The sequence below is a fragment of the Hippopotamus amphibius genome, chromosome 11 (genome assembly GCF_030028045.1).
Source record: "Hippopotamus amphibius kiboko isolate mHipAmp2 chromosome 11, mHipAmp2.hap2, whole genome shotgun sequence".
Taxonomy (NCBI): Eukaryota; Metazoa; Chordata; class Mammalia; order Artiodactyla; family Hippopotamidae; genus Hippopotamus; species Hippopotamus amphibius.
The window spans coordinates 81,250,320-81,270,258 of record NC_080196.1 but is presented as its reverse complement, the minus strand read 5'-3'; the positions used below and the strand labels follow the sequence as shown (position 1 = coordinate 81,270,258).

General features: G+C 41.3%; 1 protein-coding gene across 1 annotated transcript in view; it reads left to right on the top strand.

The window, feature by feature from the left end:
* L3MBTL4 (L3MBTL histone methyl-lysine binding protein 4) overlaps positions 1-19,939 on the top strand; it is a 246,039-nt gene that overhangs the window by 37,557 nt on the left and 188,543 nt on the right. The window contains exons 8-9 of the mRNA XM_057698207.1: positions 727-812; positions 2,915-3,025. Of these exons, the coding sequence (XP_057554190.1) occupies positions 727-812; positions 2,915-3,025 (197 nt within the window). The remainder of the gene's footprint in view (positions 1-726; positions 813-2,914; positions 3,026-19,939) is intronic.

Below are 19,939 nucleotides of genomic sequence, written 5' to 3'. Positions count from 1 at the left end.
AAGTATAACACAAAGCTAAGGGAAGTATGAGGAAGGAAGTGATAAGACTAAAAGCAGCAAATGAAATCATTAGAAAAGACAAAAGAAAGCAATAGATCTGATGGATGAATCTAAGTACTCATTTCCTGGAAGGAAAAAGAAAACAACACAATAATATAGACAGACCTGTGGCAAATGTAGTTAGAAATAGAGTAACACAAGCATAAGGAGAAACAAGAAATCCAATTAGATGGAAAATTTTGAACATAGAGTGCTTTATACCATGTTATACTGATATATATTTTAAAATTGTAATGATAAACAGCAAATCTGGGAAATTGTAATTATAAACATTTAATTATGAGAATATTGATGCAGAATTATTGGAGGAATTGGAAAGATCATTGATTCATGGTTTGAGGTCAGATAGTGATTGTGAGTTTTTTCAAACTTCTCAAGAAGCTTCCTGGGGGTGGCCTGGGTCTACCCAGTGCTCACAGCCCCATTTGACCTTGGTCCATCCACTTAACCTTGTGGAGTGAATGCTCGGACCAGTGAATGAGTGCTCACGAGCCTGAGTGGGGGCAAAACAGCCCACTCAGAGGTCATCATAGACTTACGTTCCTAATAGGGGCTGTTAAATAGAGAGCATTCAGTTAACAGTAGGTGTTGTTATTATCAGATGTCTTATAGTATATGGGAATCAAAATATCAATGAGTAATAGTTTGATATTATTTGTTTTTTAGGTTATCCTGATCCAGAAAAATTTTCCTGGACAGAATATCTGGAAGCTACTCGAACTAATGCAGTTCCTGCCAAAGTTTTTAAAATGGTAAACTTGGATCCGTGACACTCCCAGCTTTTAAACAGTGTCCGTGTGGGGTGGTTGCCTTCATTTGGCAATTCAGAATTATTCTAGTTTTCTCCTTTTAAATTCGTGTTATTTCCATGACCAGTTTGCCTTGCTTTTACTTAAAAATACAAAGGAGGTGACTCATTTACTCTCGTTCCTCTACACAAATGTAGATGATGATTTCCCTCCTTGAAATGCTGTTGGAAGCCTCCTCAGCCTCTGAGGACTGAGCCCTTATTTCCGGGGCCTGTCCATCCAGGAATGGGAACTCTGAGCTTTCCGTCTCAGAGGCTGCTTGACGGTCATGATGCCAGGATGAAATAGGTGGAGTGTTGTATGTAACCCCTGTGTGTTACTCTTTCACCCATTCTGAGGGAACATTGCTTTTAGCAATTTGTTAGAATACCAACTTGTAACGTTCAAATCTGTACTTATACATTTATTCCAGGATTAAACCAACTATAAAGAAAGTGCACTGATAGCATAGTTAGAGATATTTATGTTCTAAACCAGTGGGTTTCAAGCTCTGTTCCCTTTCAACTCTGTGTCCTCAGGGCTCCCTGACTCATCTTTAATCAGAATTTTATATAGTGAGCTTCTCTATATGATTTCTTTTACTGAAAGTTTTCTAAAGATCAAAAGGTTTAAAACAAAATGTTATTTACTTTTTCAAAACAGCTGATTATAATAGGTCGAATTTGGAGGAAGAGGTGTAATCAAATTAAGAGGGCTAGACGTTCTGGTGTGCCGGAAAGCATTTTAAAAGTTGCAAAAATTCAATAAGCAAAAATACCAGCTGCTTGTAGTCTCACTTTCTCTCTTGCTTTATGTCAAAACTTCATTTTACTTTTCCAAGAAGAAACCTACAGGAAAATAAAATTATGAAAAGATCTAGTTAAAAAGGCAACCTCCAGGCTCTGTCACAGGGTTATCGTGGGTTCACCTCAAGCTGTATGTCTTTGGCACCTGCAGTGTGAAACAGTTACCTGTGTTACCAGCACAGTGACCTCGGGGAGAAGAGAAAGATTCTCAAGGGTCAGAGACCTAATTACAGTCAGTATCCTCCAATTAGTAGACATAATAACGCCTTTTAGAAAGAAATAGGCTTCCACAAAAGCCGGAGAGGAGCAAACCAGGTATTGGAGAAAGATTTAACTGTTTTGTAAGTCAGGCATTATCAAAAGTTTTATTTTCCTACTGCCATTTGTAGGCTTGAGAAATTCAGTACCCTTTCATTTTCAAGAAAGTCAACCGAACACTGTAATGTATAATAGCTTTCAAAGTGAAACTTTTTGCCACCTCTTAAACCCTGGCAGAGTTGCCTTTTGACTGATTTTTGGTAAATATCCTTAGTTTCGATGATTTGGTAAGCCGCAGTGCATTTTTTCCCCTCTCCATTTTCTTTCTTTCTTTCTTTTTTTTCCCCGCTCCATTTTCTTAAATGTTTCCTGAGTGTCCGTGTTTGTAAGACTCCTGATTCCCAGCGTTTTAAGACTTGGAAGAAACCTTAAATTAATACAGTTTAACATGCTTATGTTAAAGATGAAGCAATGAAAGCACAGATTATGACCTTAAATTACATTGTGGTATGATTTTAAAACAGTTTAACTGTATTAATTATGGCAGCTTTGATCTGTTTTAAAAATTTAAAGGATCATGTTTATCCTTTCCCTTTGTTAATTTTGCCTCTTGTGTCGTACACTCCAAAACTGGGCAGTGATAATAGTTAACGATTTCTTAATTTGAAAGGTTAATTTTAGAAAAAAAATTAAAATACCTAACCCAATAGATAAATTATAATAAGATCCTGTTTTGAACCTTGTGATTCTTAATGAATTTACAATTTAATCTGTCTTTGTCTTTTAGCTATCTTGAAAAGTACCGAAATATTCTTTTTCCTCCCGCAGATTTTTATGAAACTGAATAAAATAATAGGCATAAAGGTCTATGTGCTCTTAAAAGTAAACTCCAGTTGTATTAAACATCTGATGTAAAATTAGAACAGTCATATTTTACAAAACGTTAGTAGCACGTCTGAATTGTTGGATTTCGCATGACTTGTTGCTCTTGTAATGTTACAGCGGTTGCCCCATGGTTTTCTCCCGAATATGAAACTTGAAGTGGTGGATAAACGAAACCCCAGGTTAATTCGTGTTGCTACGATTCTAGATGTTGATGACCAAAGAATAAAGGTACACATTTAGATTAGTATGATATTATATTGGCGTTTTCTCTGTGTTTCCTGTGAAGCTGGCTTCAGAGGCTCTGATTTCTTGTCTCAGCAGGAGAATCGAACTTGGCCTGACTTCACTGCTGGTCACGAGCCTCTGGTAGAGAGTCGTCCAGCCCATGTATGTGTGGAAGGGAACTCTGTAGATTAGACACGACTGATTTTCAGAGGGTTCTTACACATCCCTCTTTGTATTTGCTGCTTAGATGTTATAAACTGTGTTCCATTTTTTTTTAAACTTCTTTTTGTTGGTATTATCAGATTTTTCTTGAAACTGTTGTCACTAAAACCTTAACAAGAACAATTACCTCCTTGTTCTCTACTATTCAAACAAAAGGTTAGATTTTGAAGTGAAAATTTGATTCACAGATTTCTATACCATCTTTGTTGTGACATCTATTTTTTTAAAAATATACGCATCTTCAAAATTAAATTATCCTTTAGTGAAAGCCTTTCATTTCTTTTTTATACAGAGAGCTGAAAGCATCTGTGGAATTCAGTAATTCTTATACAACATGTGATAGATCAAAAATTATTTTCCACCCAAGCACAGTTTATTTTCATATTAATAAAAAGATTGAAGTCAGTGAATATTTATAGGCATTATTAAGAAAGATGTATTTAACTTCAGTATACAGTTTGATATAATTTCAAAGAAATGTTATTTGCTATATGCCTAATTTGAAAACAACTTCTAATTCATCTCATACAGAAAGATCAGTACATATATTTTAGTAAAATTAGAGATGAGTATTTGGCTTGGCTGTAGATTATCAAGAGCAGATATTGACAATATCCTTTATTTTTCTGACAAATGAAAACAATATCTGTGCTAAACGCTATTCAGGAATAATGTATTATAGGTATATTCTCCACGTACATTGTTATTAATGTTTTATTTTAAATTTAATTTTAAGCGTATTGCTTAAATTCTTATTTGTGGCTTTTTTAATGTTTACTCCTAGCATTTACTGTGGGAATGATTTGGGGTATCATAATTACTTTATAAGTTCAGTAATATTTCATTATTGAAAATGAGCATCAAGTTTTTTCTTTACATTCATGTTTAACTTTCATTATAAAACTATTGCATTTATAAGAAAAGCTTAATCTAGATAGTACATCACGTTATTTAGAATTTTGATTGACAGATTATTTTCTTGTGATTCCCAACATACATACAATAGTATCCAATTGAACATATTTGCCAGCTAATTATGTGATTATACTGGGTTAGTATTACCTTAAAACATCACTTGCAAACCTTTAGCTCCTAAAGTAAATTTAGTGTATTTCTTACGTACCATTTCAGCATTGAACTTTTAAAATCTCCAAGATTTCGCTGATCCTTCCAGAGAAATATTTCATATCTCTCCTCCTTATTCTTTTTCTTTCATGGAAATTGCTCTGTCCATGACTAGAGGAAAAAGAGTTGAAAAGTACCGGGTACTTTTCACAGGATTAGAACCCTAAGTGTTACCCCTGTGGTTGTGGGCATAGTGGAAATCCCTTTAGGATTTTAGGGCTAAATGAAGATGTGAAGTGGTGCTTTAGAAAAGGTGCAGTGCATTGCTTCCACACACCCTTCAGTCCGCCAGAATGTATCAGGCTTGGGATGACGTACGGGTCTCTGGGCTTGTGGAGAACCCGCGGTCTGCCAGGCAGCCTCTGACCTTCTGCAGCGCCTGCTGCCATCCCCCACCCCCGCCCCCAGGCAGGCCCGCGGCTGGGCAAATGCTTGTCCTGCTCCGTGAGGTGGCCGTGGGGAGACTGTCTGCAGCCTGGCACAGATGTCTGAGTAGAAACACATGATAGAGGAGGTTCAGCAGCATGGCTTAAAGTACCATTTATTGGTATTCCCAAGGAATACAAGGTGTTGAAAATGCGCATCCGGGTTTTCTCTGAATTGTTGTCTAAGGAAATTGAAGGTAGTGGTAGGGTTATATTTGCCAGTTGAGAAAGCAGTTGAAACATCCTTGGTCCCCTCTTGGCCCGGGACATCCCTCTGTGTTTTTTTTTTTCTTTTAAATGTTTATTTTTATTTATTTATTAGCTGTATTGTGTCTTCATTGCTGCACATGGGCTTTCTCTAGATGCAGCGAGCCGGGGCTATTCTTCATTGCAGTGTGCGGGCTCCTCATTGCGATGGCTTCTCTTTTGTTGTGGAGCACGGGCTCTAGGTGCATGGGCTTCAGTCGTTGCGGCACATGGCCTCAATAGTTGTGGCTCACGGGCTTTAGCGCACAGGCTCAACAGTTATGGCACACAGGCTTAGTTGCTCCATGGCATGTGGAATCTCCCTGGCCCAAGAATCGAACCCGTGTCCCCTGCATTGGCAGGCGGATCCTCAACCACTGCGCTACCTAGGAAGTCCCTCTGTTTTTTTTTTTTTTTGACTTCCATTTGCATGGAATATCTTTTTCCATCCCTTCACTTTCAGTCTATATGTATCCCTTGGTCTGAAGTGGGTTTCTTGTAGGCAGCATATAGAAGGGTCTTGTTTTTGTATCCATTCAGCCAGTCTGTGTCTTTTGGTTGGAGCATTTAATCCATTTACATTTAAAGTGATTATTGACATGTGTGTTCCAATTACCATTTTCTTAATTGTTTTGGGTTTGTATTTCTAGGTGTTTTCCTTTTCTTGTGTTTCCTACTTAGAGAAGTTCCTTTAGCACTTGTTGTAAGGCTGGTTTGGTGGTGCTGAATTCTCTTAACTTTTGCTTGTCTGGAAAGCTTTTGATTTCTCCCTCAAATCTGAATGAGATTCTTGCTGGGTAAAGTATTCTTGGCTGTAGGTTTCTCTCTTTCAGGACTTTCAGTATATCCTGCCATTCCCTTCTGGCCTGCAGAGTTTCTTTTTTTTTTTTTTTTATTATTTTATTTTATTTTTTTTGGGGGTACACCAGGTTCAATCAATTGTTTTTTTTACACATATCCCCATATTCCCTCCCTTCCTTGACGCCCCCCCCTCGATTCCCCCCCACCCTCCCTGCCCCAGTCCTCTAAGGCATCTTCCATCCTCGAGTTGGACTCCCTTTGTTATACAACAACTTCCCACTGACTATTTTACAGTTGGTAGTATATATATGTCTGTACTACTCTCCCGCTTCTTCTCAGTTTCCCCTTCACCCCCCGCCCCCTCCCATACCTCGAGTTCTCCAGTCCATTCTCTGTATCTGCTTCCCTGTTCTTGTCACTGAGTTCATCAGTACCATTTTTATATTCCGTATATGTGAGTTAGCATACAATATTTGTCTTTCTCTTTCTGACTTACTTCACTCTGTATGACAGATTGTAGTTCTATCCACCTCATTACATATAGCTCCATCTCATCCCTTTTTATAGCTGAGTAATATTCCATTGTATATATATGCCACATCTTCTGTATCCATTCATTTGTTGATGGGCATTTAGGTTGCTTCCATGTCCTGGCTATTGTAAAGAGTGCTGCAATAAACATGATGGTACAAGTTTCTTTTGGGATTATGGTTTTCTTTGGGTATATGCCCAGGAGTGGGATGACTGGATCATATGGTAGTTCTATTTGTAGTTTTTTAAGGAACCTCCAAATTGTTTTCCATAGTGGCTGTACCAACTTACAGTCCCACCAACAGTGCAGGAGAGTTCCCTTTTCTCCACACCCTCTCCAACATTTGTTGTTTCCAGACTTTGTGATGATGGCCATTCTGATTGGTGTGAGGTGATACCTCATTGTGGCTTTGACTTGCATTTCTCTGATGATGAGTGATGTTGAGCATCTTTTCATGTGTTTGTTGGCCATCTGTATGTCTTCTTTGGAGAAATGTCTATTTAGGTCTTCTGCCCATTTGTGGATTGGGTTATTTGCTTTTTTGGTATGAAGCTGCATGAGCTGCTTGTATATTTTGGAGGTTAATCCTTTGTCCGTTGTTTCATAGGCAATTATTTTTTCCCATTCTGAGGGTTGCCTTTTAGTCTTGTTTATGGTTTCTTTTGCTGTGCAAAAGCTTTTAAGTTTCATGAGGTCCCATTCGTTTATTCTTGATTTTATTTCCATGATTCTAGGAGGTGGGTCAAAAAGGATGTTGCTTTGATGTATGTCAAAGAGTGTTCTGCCTATGTTTTCCTCTAGGAGTTTGATAGTGTCTGGCCTTACATGTAGGTCTTTAATCCATTTGGAGTTTATTTTTGTGTATGGTGTTAGGAAGTGTTCTAATTTCATTCTTTTACATGTTGCTGTCCAATTTTCCCAGCACCACTTATTGAAGAGGCTGTCTTTTTTCCATTGTATACTCGTGCCTCCTTTGTCAAAGATAAGGTGCCCATATGTGTTTGGGCTTACTTCTGAGTTCTCTATTCTGTTCCATTGATCTTCCTTTCTATTTTTGTGCCAGTACCATACTGTCTTGATCACTATGGCCTTGTAGTATAGTTTGAAGTCAGGAAGCCTGATTCCACCAACTCCATTTTTCCTTCTCAAGATTGCTTTGGCTATTCGGGGTCTTTTGCGTTTCCATACAAATCGTAAGATTTCTTGCTCTAGTTCTGTGAAAAATGCCATTGGTAATCTGATCGGGATTGCATTAAATCTGTAAATTGCTTTGGGTAGTACAGTCATTTTCACGATGTTGATTCTTCCAATCCAGGAACATGGTATATCCCTCCATCTGTTTATGTCATCTTTGATTTCTTTCATCAATGTCTTAAAGTTTTCTGCATACAGATCTTTTGCCTCCTTAGGCAGGTTTATTCCTAGGTATTTTATTCTTTTGGTTGCAATGGTGAATGGGAGAGTTTCCTTAATTTCTCTTTCTGCTCTTCCGTTGTTCGTGTATAGGAATGCAAGAGATTTCTGTGCATTAATTTTGTATCCTGCTACTTTACTAAACTCATCAATGAGTGCTAGCAGTTTTCTGGTAGAGTCTTTAGGGTTTTCTATATATAGTATCATGTCATCTGCAAAGAGTGATAATTTTACTTCTTCTTTTCCAATTTGGATTCCTTTAATTTCTTTTTCTTCTCTGATTGCTGTGGCTAACACTTCCAAAACTATGTTGAATAACAGTGGTGAGAGTGGACACCCTTGTCTTGTTCCTGTTCTTAGAGGGAATTCTTCCAGTTTTTCTCCATTGAGAACAATGTTGGCTTTTGGTTTGTCATATATGGCTTTTATGATGTTGAGGTAATTTCCTTCTATGCCCATTTTCTGGAGAGCTTTTATCATAAATGGATGTTGAACTTTGTCAAAAGCTTTTTCTGCATCTATTGAAATGATCATATGGTTTTTATCCTTCAATTTGTTGATATGATGTATCACGTTGATTGATTTGCGTATATTGAAGAATCCTTGCATCCCAGGGATAAACCCCACTTGATCGTGGTGTATGATTTTTTTAATGTGCTGTTGCAGTCTGTTAGCTAGTATTTTGTTGAGGATTTTTGCATCTATATTCATCAGTGATATTGGTCTGTAGTTTTCTTTTTTTGTGACATCTTTGCCTGGTTTTGGTATCAGGGTGATGGTAGCCTCATAGAATGAGTTTGGGAGTGCTCCGCCTTCTGCAATATTTTGGAAGAGTTTGAGAAGGATAGGTGTTAACTCTTCTCGAAATGTTTGATAGAATTCGCCTGTGAATCCATCTGGTCCTGGGCTTTTGTGTGTTGGGAGATTTTTAATCACTGCCTCAATTTCTGTACTTGTGATTGGTCTGTTCATGGTTTCTATTTCTTCCTGGTTCAGTCTTGGAAGATTGTATTTTTCTAAGAATGTATCCATTTCTTCCAGGTTATCCAATTGATTGGCATATAGTTGCTTGTAGTAGTCTCTCATGATGTTTTGTATTTCTGAGGTGTCCGTTGTGACTTCTCCTTTTTCATTTCTAATTCTGTTGATTTGCATCTTCTCCCTTTTTTTCTTGATGAGTCTGGCTAATGGTTTATCAATTTTGTTAATCTTCTCAAAGAACCAGCTTTTAGTTTTATTGATTTTTCTTATGGTTTCTTTCCTTTCTTTTTCATTTATTTCTGCTCTGATCTTTATGATTTCTTTCCTTCTGCTCATTTTGGGGTTTCTTTGTTCTTCTTTCTCTAGTTGTTTGAGGTGTAAGGTTAGGTTGTTTATTCGATCATTTTCTTGTTTCTTAAGGTAGGACTGTATTGCTATAAACTTCCCTCTTAGAACTGCTTTTGCTGCGTCCCATAGGTTTTGGGTTGTTGTGTTTTCGTTGTCATTTGTTTCTATATACTTTTTGATTTCCTCTTTGATTTCTGTAGTGATTCCTTGGTTGTTTAATAGTGAATTGTTTAGCCTCCATGTGTTTGTATTTTTTGCAGTTTTTTTCCTGTAATTGATATCTAGTCTCATGGCATTGTGGTCTGAGAAGATGCTTGATATGATTTCAATTTTCTTGAATTTGCTGAGGTTTGATTTGTGACCCAGGATGTGATCTATCCTGGAAAATGTTCCGTGTGCACTTGAAAAGAAAGTGTAGTCTGTCGTTTTTGGATGGAATGTCCTATAAATATCAATTAAGTCGAGATGGTCTAATGTGTCATTTAAAGCTTGTGTGTCTTTATTTATTTTCTGTTTGGATGATCTGTCCATTGATGTAAGTGGGGTGTTCAAGTCTCCCACTATAATTGTGTTACTGTCGATGTCCCCTTTTATAGCTGTTAGCATTTGCCTTATGTATTGAGGTGCTCCTATATTGGGGGCATAGATATTTACCATTGTGATATGTTCTTCTTGGATGGATCCCTTGATCATTATGTAGTGCCCTTCCTTGTCTCTTTTAATAGTCTTTACTTTCAAGTCTAATTTGTCTGATATGAGTATTGCTACTCCAGCTTTCTTTTGACTTCCATTTGCATGGAATATCTTTTTCCATCCCTTCACTTTCAGTCTATATGTATCCCTTGGTCTGAAGTGGGTTTCTTGTAGGCAGCATATAGAAGGGTCTTGTTTTTGTATCCATTCAGCCAGTCTGTGTCTTTTGGTTGGAGCATTTAATCCATTGACATTTAAAGTGATTATTGACATGTGTGTTCCAATTACCATTTTCTTAATTGTTTTGGGTTTGTATTTGTAGGTGTTTTCCTTTTCTTGTGTTTCCTACTTAGAGAAGTTCCTTTAGCACTTGTTGTAAGGCTGGTTTGGTGGTGCTGAATTCTCTTAACTTTTGCTTGTCTGGAAAGCTTTTGATTTCTCCCTCAAATCTGAATGAGATTCTTGCTGGGTAAAGTATTCTTGGCTGTAGGTTTCTCTCTTTCAGGACTTTCAGTATATCCTGCCATTCCCTTCTGGCCTGCAGAGTTTCTGTAGAAAGGTCAGCTGTTATCCTGATGGGTTTTCCCTTATATGTTGTTTGTTGCTTTTCTCTTGCTGCTTTTAATATTTTTTCTTTGTGTTGAATTGTCGTTAGTTTGATTAATATGTGCCTTGGTGTATTTCTCCTTGGGTTTATTCTGTATGGGACTCTCTGTGCTTCTTGGACTTGGTGAATTATTTCCTTTCCCATGTTGGGGAAGTTTTCCACTAGAACCTCTTCAAATATTTTCACAGACCCTTTCTTGTTTTCTTCTTCTTCTGGGATGCCTATAATTCGAATGTTGGTACGTTTAAGGTTATCACTGAGGTCTCTGAGGCTGTCTTCTAGTCTTTTTATTTTTTTATCTTTTTCCTGCTCTGTGGCGTTTATTTCTTCCATTCTATCTTCCAACTCACTTATTCGTTCTTCTGCCTCAGTCATTCTGCTGGTTAGAGCATCTAGAGTATTTTTAATTTCAGTTATTTTGTTATCCATTGCTGTTTGTTTTTCTGAGTTCTTATGAACTGTTTCTTGTACTTTCTCTAATTTGTTATCGAGATTTTGTATCATTTTTACTATCATTACTCTAAATTCTTTTTCAGGCATTTTTCCTATTTCCTCCTCATTTATTTGGTCTTGTGGGTTTTTTTCCTGCTCCTTTGCCTGCATGGTGTTTCTTTGTTTCCTCATGGTTGTCCAAGCTTTTGGGGTTGCTTGTCCTGGTGATAGAGGTGTTTATAGAAGACTGTCCAAGCCTCAGACTAATGTCCAAGTATTGGATTAGACGAATATTCAGTCTAGGAAACACATACATGTACAAGACACACAGTTATTGAATCCGTTAGGACATAAGGCTCTAGAAAGACCTGACAGAACCCCAGTGTGCTATCAGATATTCAGAGAGAAACCCAGCAGAAATTGACAACTGAAACAGAACAAATCAGAGACAAAAGCAAAAGCAAACAAACAACAAATAACACCCTACACATACAAACATCAATCCAGGGAGATTTTGTAAGCTAGGATCAAATATAGAAATGAGCTGGAGTACCACCAGAGAGAATGGAGATTCTCAGAATGTAATTAGACAACTGTACTAAGAACTAAGATAAAGACAAAAGCCTAATATTAATACCAAGGCAGTGCATCATCTGGAGAATAGAGCAAGGAGTCTGAGCAGACCGATAGTGTTGCTTATAAGTATGTTAAGATAAAATACACTTAAAATGGCTGGAAGAAAGGGGAACAGAAGAGCGTAATGTGGTTGGAAATATGCAAAGAAAAAGAAAGGAATAGAAGTGTATAAAAGAAAGGGATGAAAGGAAAGTATGAAAGATATTTTGTCCGTACTACCAAAAACTTAGCTAGATATAGAAGTATTTTAAAAGGCAAAAAAAAAAAAAAAAAAAAAAAGAGTAAAAAATATCCTTATAAAATTATGTTGTAAAACTTGTAGATCCCTTAGGGCTAAGATCGTATTTAATAAATCAAAAAAAAAAAAAAAAATCCAGAACTGATCCCCGAATGGACCAGTTCAATAGGTATTGATACTACTATTTCTGTTTCCTTAGCGTCTCAGCTGTAAGTGTCCTTTTCCTTGCCTTGGGTTTTTTTTTTTTTTTTGCGTTATTCTGTGACCAGCAGAGGTTCCTTTATTGTTCGTCTGTAAGCCTCGGTGTGTGGGGAGGGAGAGGGTGCAATAGTGGCTCCTTCTCCTGGGAGGGAGTGAGCAGTGGCGCACTGTTGCTTCAGTCAGGCTTGGAGGTGCCTGTTGCAGAGGGCGCTGGTGGCTCAGGCGTACACAGAAAGTCTTAGAGTTGGGCCTCTCTCGGGGTTTTTTCTTTTTGATGCTGGTTTTTTTTTTTTTTTTTTTTTTCTCTCGGCAGCCTCCCTGCTGCTGGCGTTGCAAGGAGTTTTAATCTAGCCCCGCCCGAGCGCCTGAGGGTGCTTGTTATCCCTGAGCGCCTTAGGTGGCCCCGCAGGGCGTCTCTCCGCTGCCTGTTGCAGAGGCGCAGAAAGAGAGAGAGAGGCTATGCGCGCGGCTCCTCCCCCCCGCCCGGGAGCCTGCAGCCTCCAGCCGCCATCATGGCCGGGCAGCTCTCAGGGATCGGCACTCCTCTCCGCGGACCTCCTCCCTCCTGTCCTCTCGGTCCGTCACCCTACCGGCAACAATGTTTCTCCCCCTGAACCAGCTCTCCGGTTCCCACGCTCCCGCTCCTGGACCCTCCGTTCAGCCGCGGATCGATGTCTCGGTCCGGGAACGCTGAGCTGCGCTGAGGACCCTCCGTATGTTTCTCACTCCCTCCCGTCTGCCACAGCTCCGCCGCTTCACCCTCTTTGAGCCCTCGTAGATGCCTCCCTACCGGCTATGTCAGGTTCTCCGCAGCCCTTTCCGGTGTCCGAGGCCGTCTGCTGGTGTTCAGCTGGTTCTCTGTGGGAATGACTGTATCCTTCCGTGCATTCCCAATGCATCTGTGGAGAGGGATGCACTCCACGTCTCTCTACTTCGCCGCCATCTTTTTCTCCTCTCCCTCTGTTTTTTATTAATGCGTTGATCATATTGTTCTGTAATTTTCTCTTTTAAAGTCAGTGCCCTTCAAGGGCTATTTTTATCACTGGCACGTGATAGATGCTTAATGCATGTGTGAATGAATGAATGAGTGAAGGATGAGTGGCATGGGATGTACCCTGGCATCCTCCTATTTGAATGCGTGAGATAGTTGTGTTAGTCACAAGGCTCTCTTCCCTTATGCTTTGCTGCTCTTCTGACTCCTCTTCTGTTGGAAATCTAGTGCAGCTGCCTGCCCGGGAAAGCGCCGTAGGTTACACTGGTTGGGTTTGATTCTAGCTCTGACTCCTATGTAACTGTGTTAGTAACTTGGTAGTTTCTCAACTTATTTGCACTTTCCTCCTCTGGAGAGCCACATGGTTCGCAGTGCCCACCTCCCAGGCTCGCTGTGAGCATCTGGATGAAGATCATACACAAAACTCCTGAATCTGTGCCCGGCTGTTTCTAGTACGTCAGTGGCCGCCGCCGCAGTTATTAATCAGTGCAAGTGTCCTGAGCGGCTCTCCCGGGAGCCTTGGTTTTCTGTGCTAACGAAGGGGCCTCATGGAGGTAATTGCCATCAGTGGAGGGAGAGGGACAAGCCCAGGCTCCTTACTGAGCAGAGCAGGGAGTCTGCCCAGAATCCCCGGAATGCTGATGGAGCACGTGTGATTGTGCCGTGGACCTGGGTGAGTGCTGGGAGCCAGCCTGGTGAACAGACCCATCTTAGTGCTGATAGTGATGACGGTGTCAGACACTCCTCTGTGGGCTTTATATGCAGTAATGTAGCCTCACAGCAACTGGGTGACATGAGGTACTGTTGTACCCATCTTATAGATGAGGAAGCTGAAGCCCAGAGAGGCTGAGTAACTGGCCCAAGGTAACAAGCTAGTATATGGGGGAACCAGGCTTTAAACCCTGGGTTTCAAACGGAGGTTTTCAACTCTAGAGCTTTAGTCTCCCTGCTCCTACTCTTAAGTTCTGCTTCTTGTCATGGATGTCCCACATCCTAAAGGGAGAGCGGATGTCTAGGATGGGGAGCGGAGTTTGTCTTTTGTGCTGCACCCGCATTTCCTGCCCCGCCTGGGGGCTTGTGTGGCCCGGGCATTCCCTGGCAGAGCCAGCAAAGACACACTTTCTTCTTTTCTGCCACTCCACATCATGTAGTTGCCCTTGTGCGCTTGATTAATTCTATTTTATAACAGCTTTTTGGAGACATAGTTCACACACCATAAAATTTATTGGTTTTGAGTATGTTCTCAGACATGTGCAGCTCTAACCACTGTCTAAGTTTATAACATTTTCCTTCCCCCAGAAAGAAAGCTCGTATCTGTCACCAATCACTGTTCGTTCTATACCTCCCCCTTCGCCCCTGATAATCCTACTTTCTGTCTCTGTGGCTTTCTTTGCCTGTTCTGAACATTTCATAGAAGTGGAATGATATAATACGTGACTTTTGCGCCTGGCTTGTTTCACTTACTGCAGTGTTTTGAAGGTTTCATCCAAGTTGTAGTGTGTCTCAGTACTTTATCCTCTTCCTTTCTGAATAGTATTCCATTGTATGGATGTATCACGTTTTGTTCATTCATCATTGGTAGACATTTGAGTTGTTTCCACTTTTTGGCTATTTTAAGTAATGCTGCTGTGAACATTTGGGTGTGTTTTTGTGTGGACATATGTCTTCACTTCTCTTAGGTGTATATCTAGGAGTAGAATTGCTGGGTCCTGTGGTTATTCTTTGTTTAATGTTCTCCAAAGTGGCTGCACCATTTTACATTCTCACCAGCAGTGTACAAAGGTTCCAGTGTCTCTACATCCTTACCAACATTTGTTCCTGTCTGTTTTATTTATTTTATGGTTATCTTATTGGGCCTTATGTGTTCAGACCCAAAGAATCTGAATTATTACATGTGACCACTGAAGAGGAGTGGGATACAGCAATTGTGATTGTTGCTTCATGGTTGCAGTCGGGGAAGTAGTAACAGTAGTGGATGTGGTGGCCAGTCTCAGAAGTCACAGATGCAGTGGTAGCGGAGTGAGAAGACCCAAGTACTGAATGCGGGCTTTGTTCCAGATAGCTAGGTAAGGATGGTATGTATCACATCTTTATCTTCACAACAACTCTTTTATTTTTTATTGAGATATAACTGACATACAGCATTATATTAGTTTCAGGAGTACCATGGGATTTGACATTTGTATGTGTTGTGAAAACATCACCACAATAAATCTAGTTACACAACAGCCGTTCTAGGTAGGTGTGTTTCTTCTTTACAATTGGCATGGAGAACTGAATTTGACCCAGGTGTCACAACTAGTTTACACTAGATGTGTAACCCAAGGGCAAGTGCTCTTTCATTTGAGCCCTTACCCTGCAGCTGTGATGAGCCACTGGCATTAGGGGCTGTAATTGTCAGTGTTAGGGAGTGGGAGCCTGGCAGCCTGGTTGCAGATACTCTCTGCTCTGCCAGTGCTGCTCGGGCCAGGTAGGTATTCTGATTTTCATACTGAAAATATCAGTTTGGTGTGCATGGTTCATTGGTAGGTGAGTTGTGACGTTTTCCTTACAGTGGCAGGGTTTTAAGATGGTGTTCCCCCTTGTGTGGATTACGGTGTTGATTAATTACCATGGTTACTCTAATAAATATTTATGACGTACTCAGCATGCATCTTGTTCAGTTTATAGGCAGCTATTATGTTTAATAACTGTTCTTTTGTTTGGTCTCACAGTGTACTCTGTTATATCTGAAAACCCATTACTGTCACCGTATCAGGAATCGACATTAAATTACAATAGATGGATGGATGCTTTTAGGAAGTTTAGCCTTTATTGGGAAAAAATGTATTCTTCTACAAATAAATGTAAAGGGAGGACTTAAAACAGTAATATTTGATAAATATTGCCCTATGGGAACCGCAGCTAAGCTGTGAAATGAATTATAAATGAATTCCAAATAGATGTTTTAGAAAGTTCTAATGAATCATTAATAAATTGAGTCTCTTCAGCAAGTCTTTTCATATTTAATGCATTAACTGGATATATTTGTGGCATTTCTAAATGAAATAAGAGCATCATGACTGAGAGAAATTGTCATGGTAAGTGGTCTGTGTGTATGACTTGAAACTAGTTTGAATTTTAGATCCGATTAATAAGTTCAAAGCTTTCTTGCAGGTGGACTCGTGCAAAGCAAAAGTCCAAATACAAGCCTGTGAGTGTTCACTTTAATTAAGGGCTGCCAGTGCATGAGGAAGTCGCTTGACCCTTATGAGTCCCGGCATAATTATCTGTCAGAGAGGGAACAGAGTCTGGAGTGCATCCTCTCGCTCACCAGCGTCTCCAGCCTGGGTGCATTTTTGAAAATGGTTTTGAAATACGAGGCTAGAACAAGATACTAACATTAAAAATAACAGTCCTTTGAGCTAAACTTCTAATTAATGGCCATTACATGCCACAGTGATTGATGACTGTCTTCATTTGGGAAGGAGACTGGGACAGCTTTCAAAAATATTATGACCAATTAATGAAAAGATAATTTTCAGAGTAGGTGGAAGTATAAATTAGTGTCAACCATGATTTCTAGAAGAGCTGAAGCAGGTAGAAGGCTCTACCTGGTAAAGGTGCATTCGGGCGATTAGGGTCACAACAAGCAGTGATGATAACATCTGTGACACAACACGCTGCCCTGTGCGCGCTCCACATTCCCCTCCTCTCCCCATCTGCCCACGGCCACCCTCCGGGACGTGTGGGGGAGGAGCAAGTACAGGCGCTTCAGCAACGTGCCTGAGGCCCAGCGGCTCCTAAGCTGGGGGGGTGGTGCAGCCTGGGTCTACAGCCCGAGTCGAATCCTTAGCCTGCAGGGCAGCATCTCCACCTGTAAAGGGCCAGAGAGTAACCCAGCCTTGGAGGCCACGTGTCTCTGGCGCAGCTGCCGGCCCCGTGGTTTAGCACAAAAGCGGCCCTAAACTATATGAAAGCAGATGAGCATGGCTGTGTCCCTAGAAAACTTAGTTTGTGGACAGTTCCAAGTAATTGCACATGTCATGAAATGTTCTTCTTTTGATTTTTTTCAAGATATTTAGAAATGTAAAGACCATTTTTTAGCTACTGGCGTGCACGAAACGGGTGCTAGGGCCCTGTGGAGCCTGCGGGCTGTAGTTTGTGAGCCCCTGTGTTACTAGATATGCTACACTGATGAGCCGATGTGATGAACTTACTGAGTTGTTACCTTTAGTGGAAGCAGTTTTATGTCCTTGCCTGATTTTTCCGGATATTTGATTTGTGACCCAAACCAGATCTATATTTAATTTTCCGTCTAGTTTTAGGTAAGTTTTATATAATCAGTTGAGGAGGTAGAAGCAATGATGCCGCGGAATCAACACTTCCTAGACTAAAATGCATGTTTCCTGGTATCAGTGGGTTACCGGCCATTCATTAGATTTTCAGAGTGAATGTAATCAAGCCACCCACCCCCCGCCTGCCATAATGTACATTCTTTCCCAGAGTTGGCTTCTCTGCTGCTGGCATTGTTTTCTCCAAGAACTGTGAGTAGAGACTCACCTTGAACTTTTTTGTGAAAGTCAGTGTATCCAGAACAGACACCTGCCCAACAGCGTGAAGAAACGCGGTGGCGGGGAGCCGGCCACCCTGCTGGAGCCGCTGCTGGCGCTCCCCGTCCCTGGGTGCCCTCACCCTGCCCGTGTCAGCAGCCTGACCTGCAGGATCTGCTGAGATCCTGACACATGACTATTTGGCTGGAGGCACCAGCTTAGTCACGAGCTCCAAAGAATAGAAATAGCACATTTCACAGTTTCTATGCAGAACACTGTCTGTGTGGAAACTCTTATATAAAAGATGATGATGTGGTAGCACTGGTCATTCTGAACCCTTATTTCTTAGGGTTACTCATTTCTTTGCTTGTCTGAAGAGTGCTGTAGATTGCTCAGCTGCAAAATCCACGTCCCTGTCTACATAGATGCTGGATTATATTTGTGTTTCAACGGTTAATGGACTTCTGACTCAGTTAGTAAAAGGCCCTCCATTCCCTACACTTCGTCACTTCATTCAAAGCTTTGTATTGACTCAAAAAGCATGAGGCCGCTTGCCTGCTAGATAGTGAAGACTGGTTGCCCAGACCTCAGTCGGAAGGTGCCGTCTGGACGCGCTGTCTGTCTGCAGAGCAAATGAGAGCGTCTGTGGTGTGTGCCTTAGCTGTGCAGGAGACACCCACGGTCACTGCTGTTCTCCTAACAGACGTGTGCTGCCTCTGACCAGCTGCAGCTCTGGCATCGGAGCGCCCTCACTGACGCTGATACTTTCGCTAATTATGCTGAGTGTCATCTTTTTTTCTCACTTCCTGCTTTACAGACACTCTGTTTTTACCACGGGAGGGATATCTCTCAAAAAGAAATAACTACATAAAAACACCCTGGAATAAACTGATTAGGCGAGATGGTGAATTACCTTTTCCCCCTTGTTACAAAACCCATGTCATTTCTTGTGATATAAGAAAGGGCGATAGACTCAGGGAAAGGAGATTCTTCTACGAGGAGGGAGGGGATAGATTCTTACTCGGTTAGTTTATTTCCAAAATGGACTTGTATCATCTTCCCATTGCCACAAACTTAGTGGCTTAAAATCACACAATTGTAGCACGTCACTTGTCCCCATGTCACTGGACTAGAATGCAGGTTTCAGCAAGGCCATCTTCCTTTTGGAAGCTCTGAGAGATCCCGCTCCTGGCCTTTTCCAGTTTCTGGAGCAGCCTCTGTTCCTTGCCTCTTGGTCCTTTTCTCTGCATTTGAAGCCAGCAGGCAGCATCTTCAAGTCTCTCTGTGACATTTCTGCCCCCTGTGAATAGGGACTGTCTTGATTATCTTGTGCCTATGGATAGCCCAGGATCCTCTCTGCCGTCTCAGAGTCCTTCACTTCATCACACCTTGCAGAATCCCTCTTGCTATGTAGGGGTGCATTTTCACAGGTTTTAGGGGTTAGGATGTGGACATCACTGAGAACCATCATTCTGCCTGCTGTGGTGATGGTAGATGAAGTTAAGGTACACATTAAAAACAGGTAGAAGAGGCCAGGCCTTCTATGCAATCAACAGCTTTGATTTACTGAGCAGCCCAAGGTAGAAGGGACCACTCTAGGAGCTGGGGGCCCTAGGACAGGGCCTCACAATCTAGTTGGGAGATGGGTTAAATCACAGCTCAGTGTGCGGTGCATGGCACACACCACCAGGTGCTGTGCAGGTTCACTGCAGGGCAGCGAGCAAAGATGCCGAGGGGGCAGATGGCTTCTCAAGAAGAGCAGTTTTTCTTCTCTTAGAGAAAGTATACGACATGTCCTGTTTTATTTGCATTTCCAAACACCAAATGCCTTTATTTACTATCACGTAGAGACAGAGGAGTCTTCAGATTTACTCTGTTTTAAATTGTGTGTGTGCACGCATGCATGTGTGTATGTATTTGCACGCACATGTATACATATGTATTTATTTATTTTAATTGACAGCCACTCGGGTAGGCAGGCTATGCAAAATGTGTGTTTGGACCTGGGAGCCGAGGCATCACAGGAAGCTGCGTGGCTGTGGAGCCTTCGGGGCTCAGCTGCTGGGAACAGGGAGTGGGGCTTGCCGCTCAAGTAGTTGGTGCGGATTTTCTTTTTCTGCTACTGCTTCTTAGAGGCTCATTGTCTGTGTCCCAACCCAGGCCTGCCTCCGGGATCTTTGTATCCTTGCTTCCTTGGCAGAACCAGCAGGGCCATGGAAACAATGGGACGAGAATGTTTTCACAGGGACAGCCTTCCCCCAACCCCGAGGGGGCCTTTGGCAGAAAAAGAAGGGGTGTGTAGGTCTTGTAGACTCAGAGAATGGATTTGTGTTTCAGGATTGTTGAACCAAACAAGGGAGGAATCAGAGTTGAGCTGCAGTGGGGTCCTGAGGTGCAGGCTGGGCAGAGTGGCGGCCCCGAGAACAGCTGAGGATTCAGGACATAGGCCAGCACACACTGAAACAGGTGCTGCTGAAAGTACCCTATATCCCGG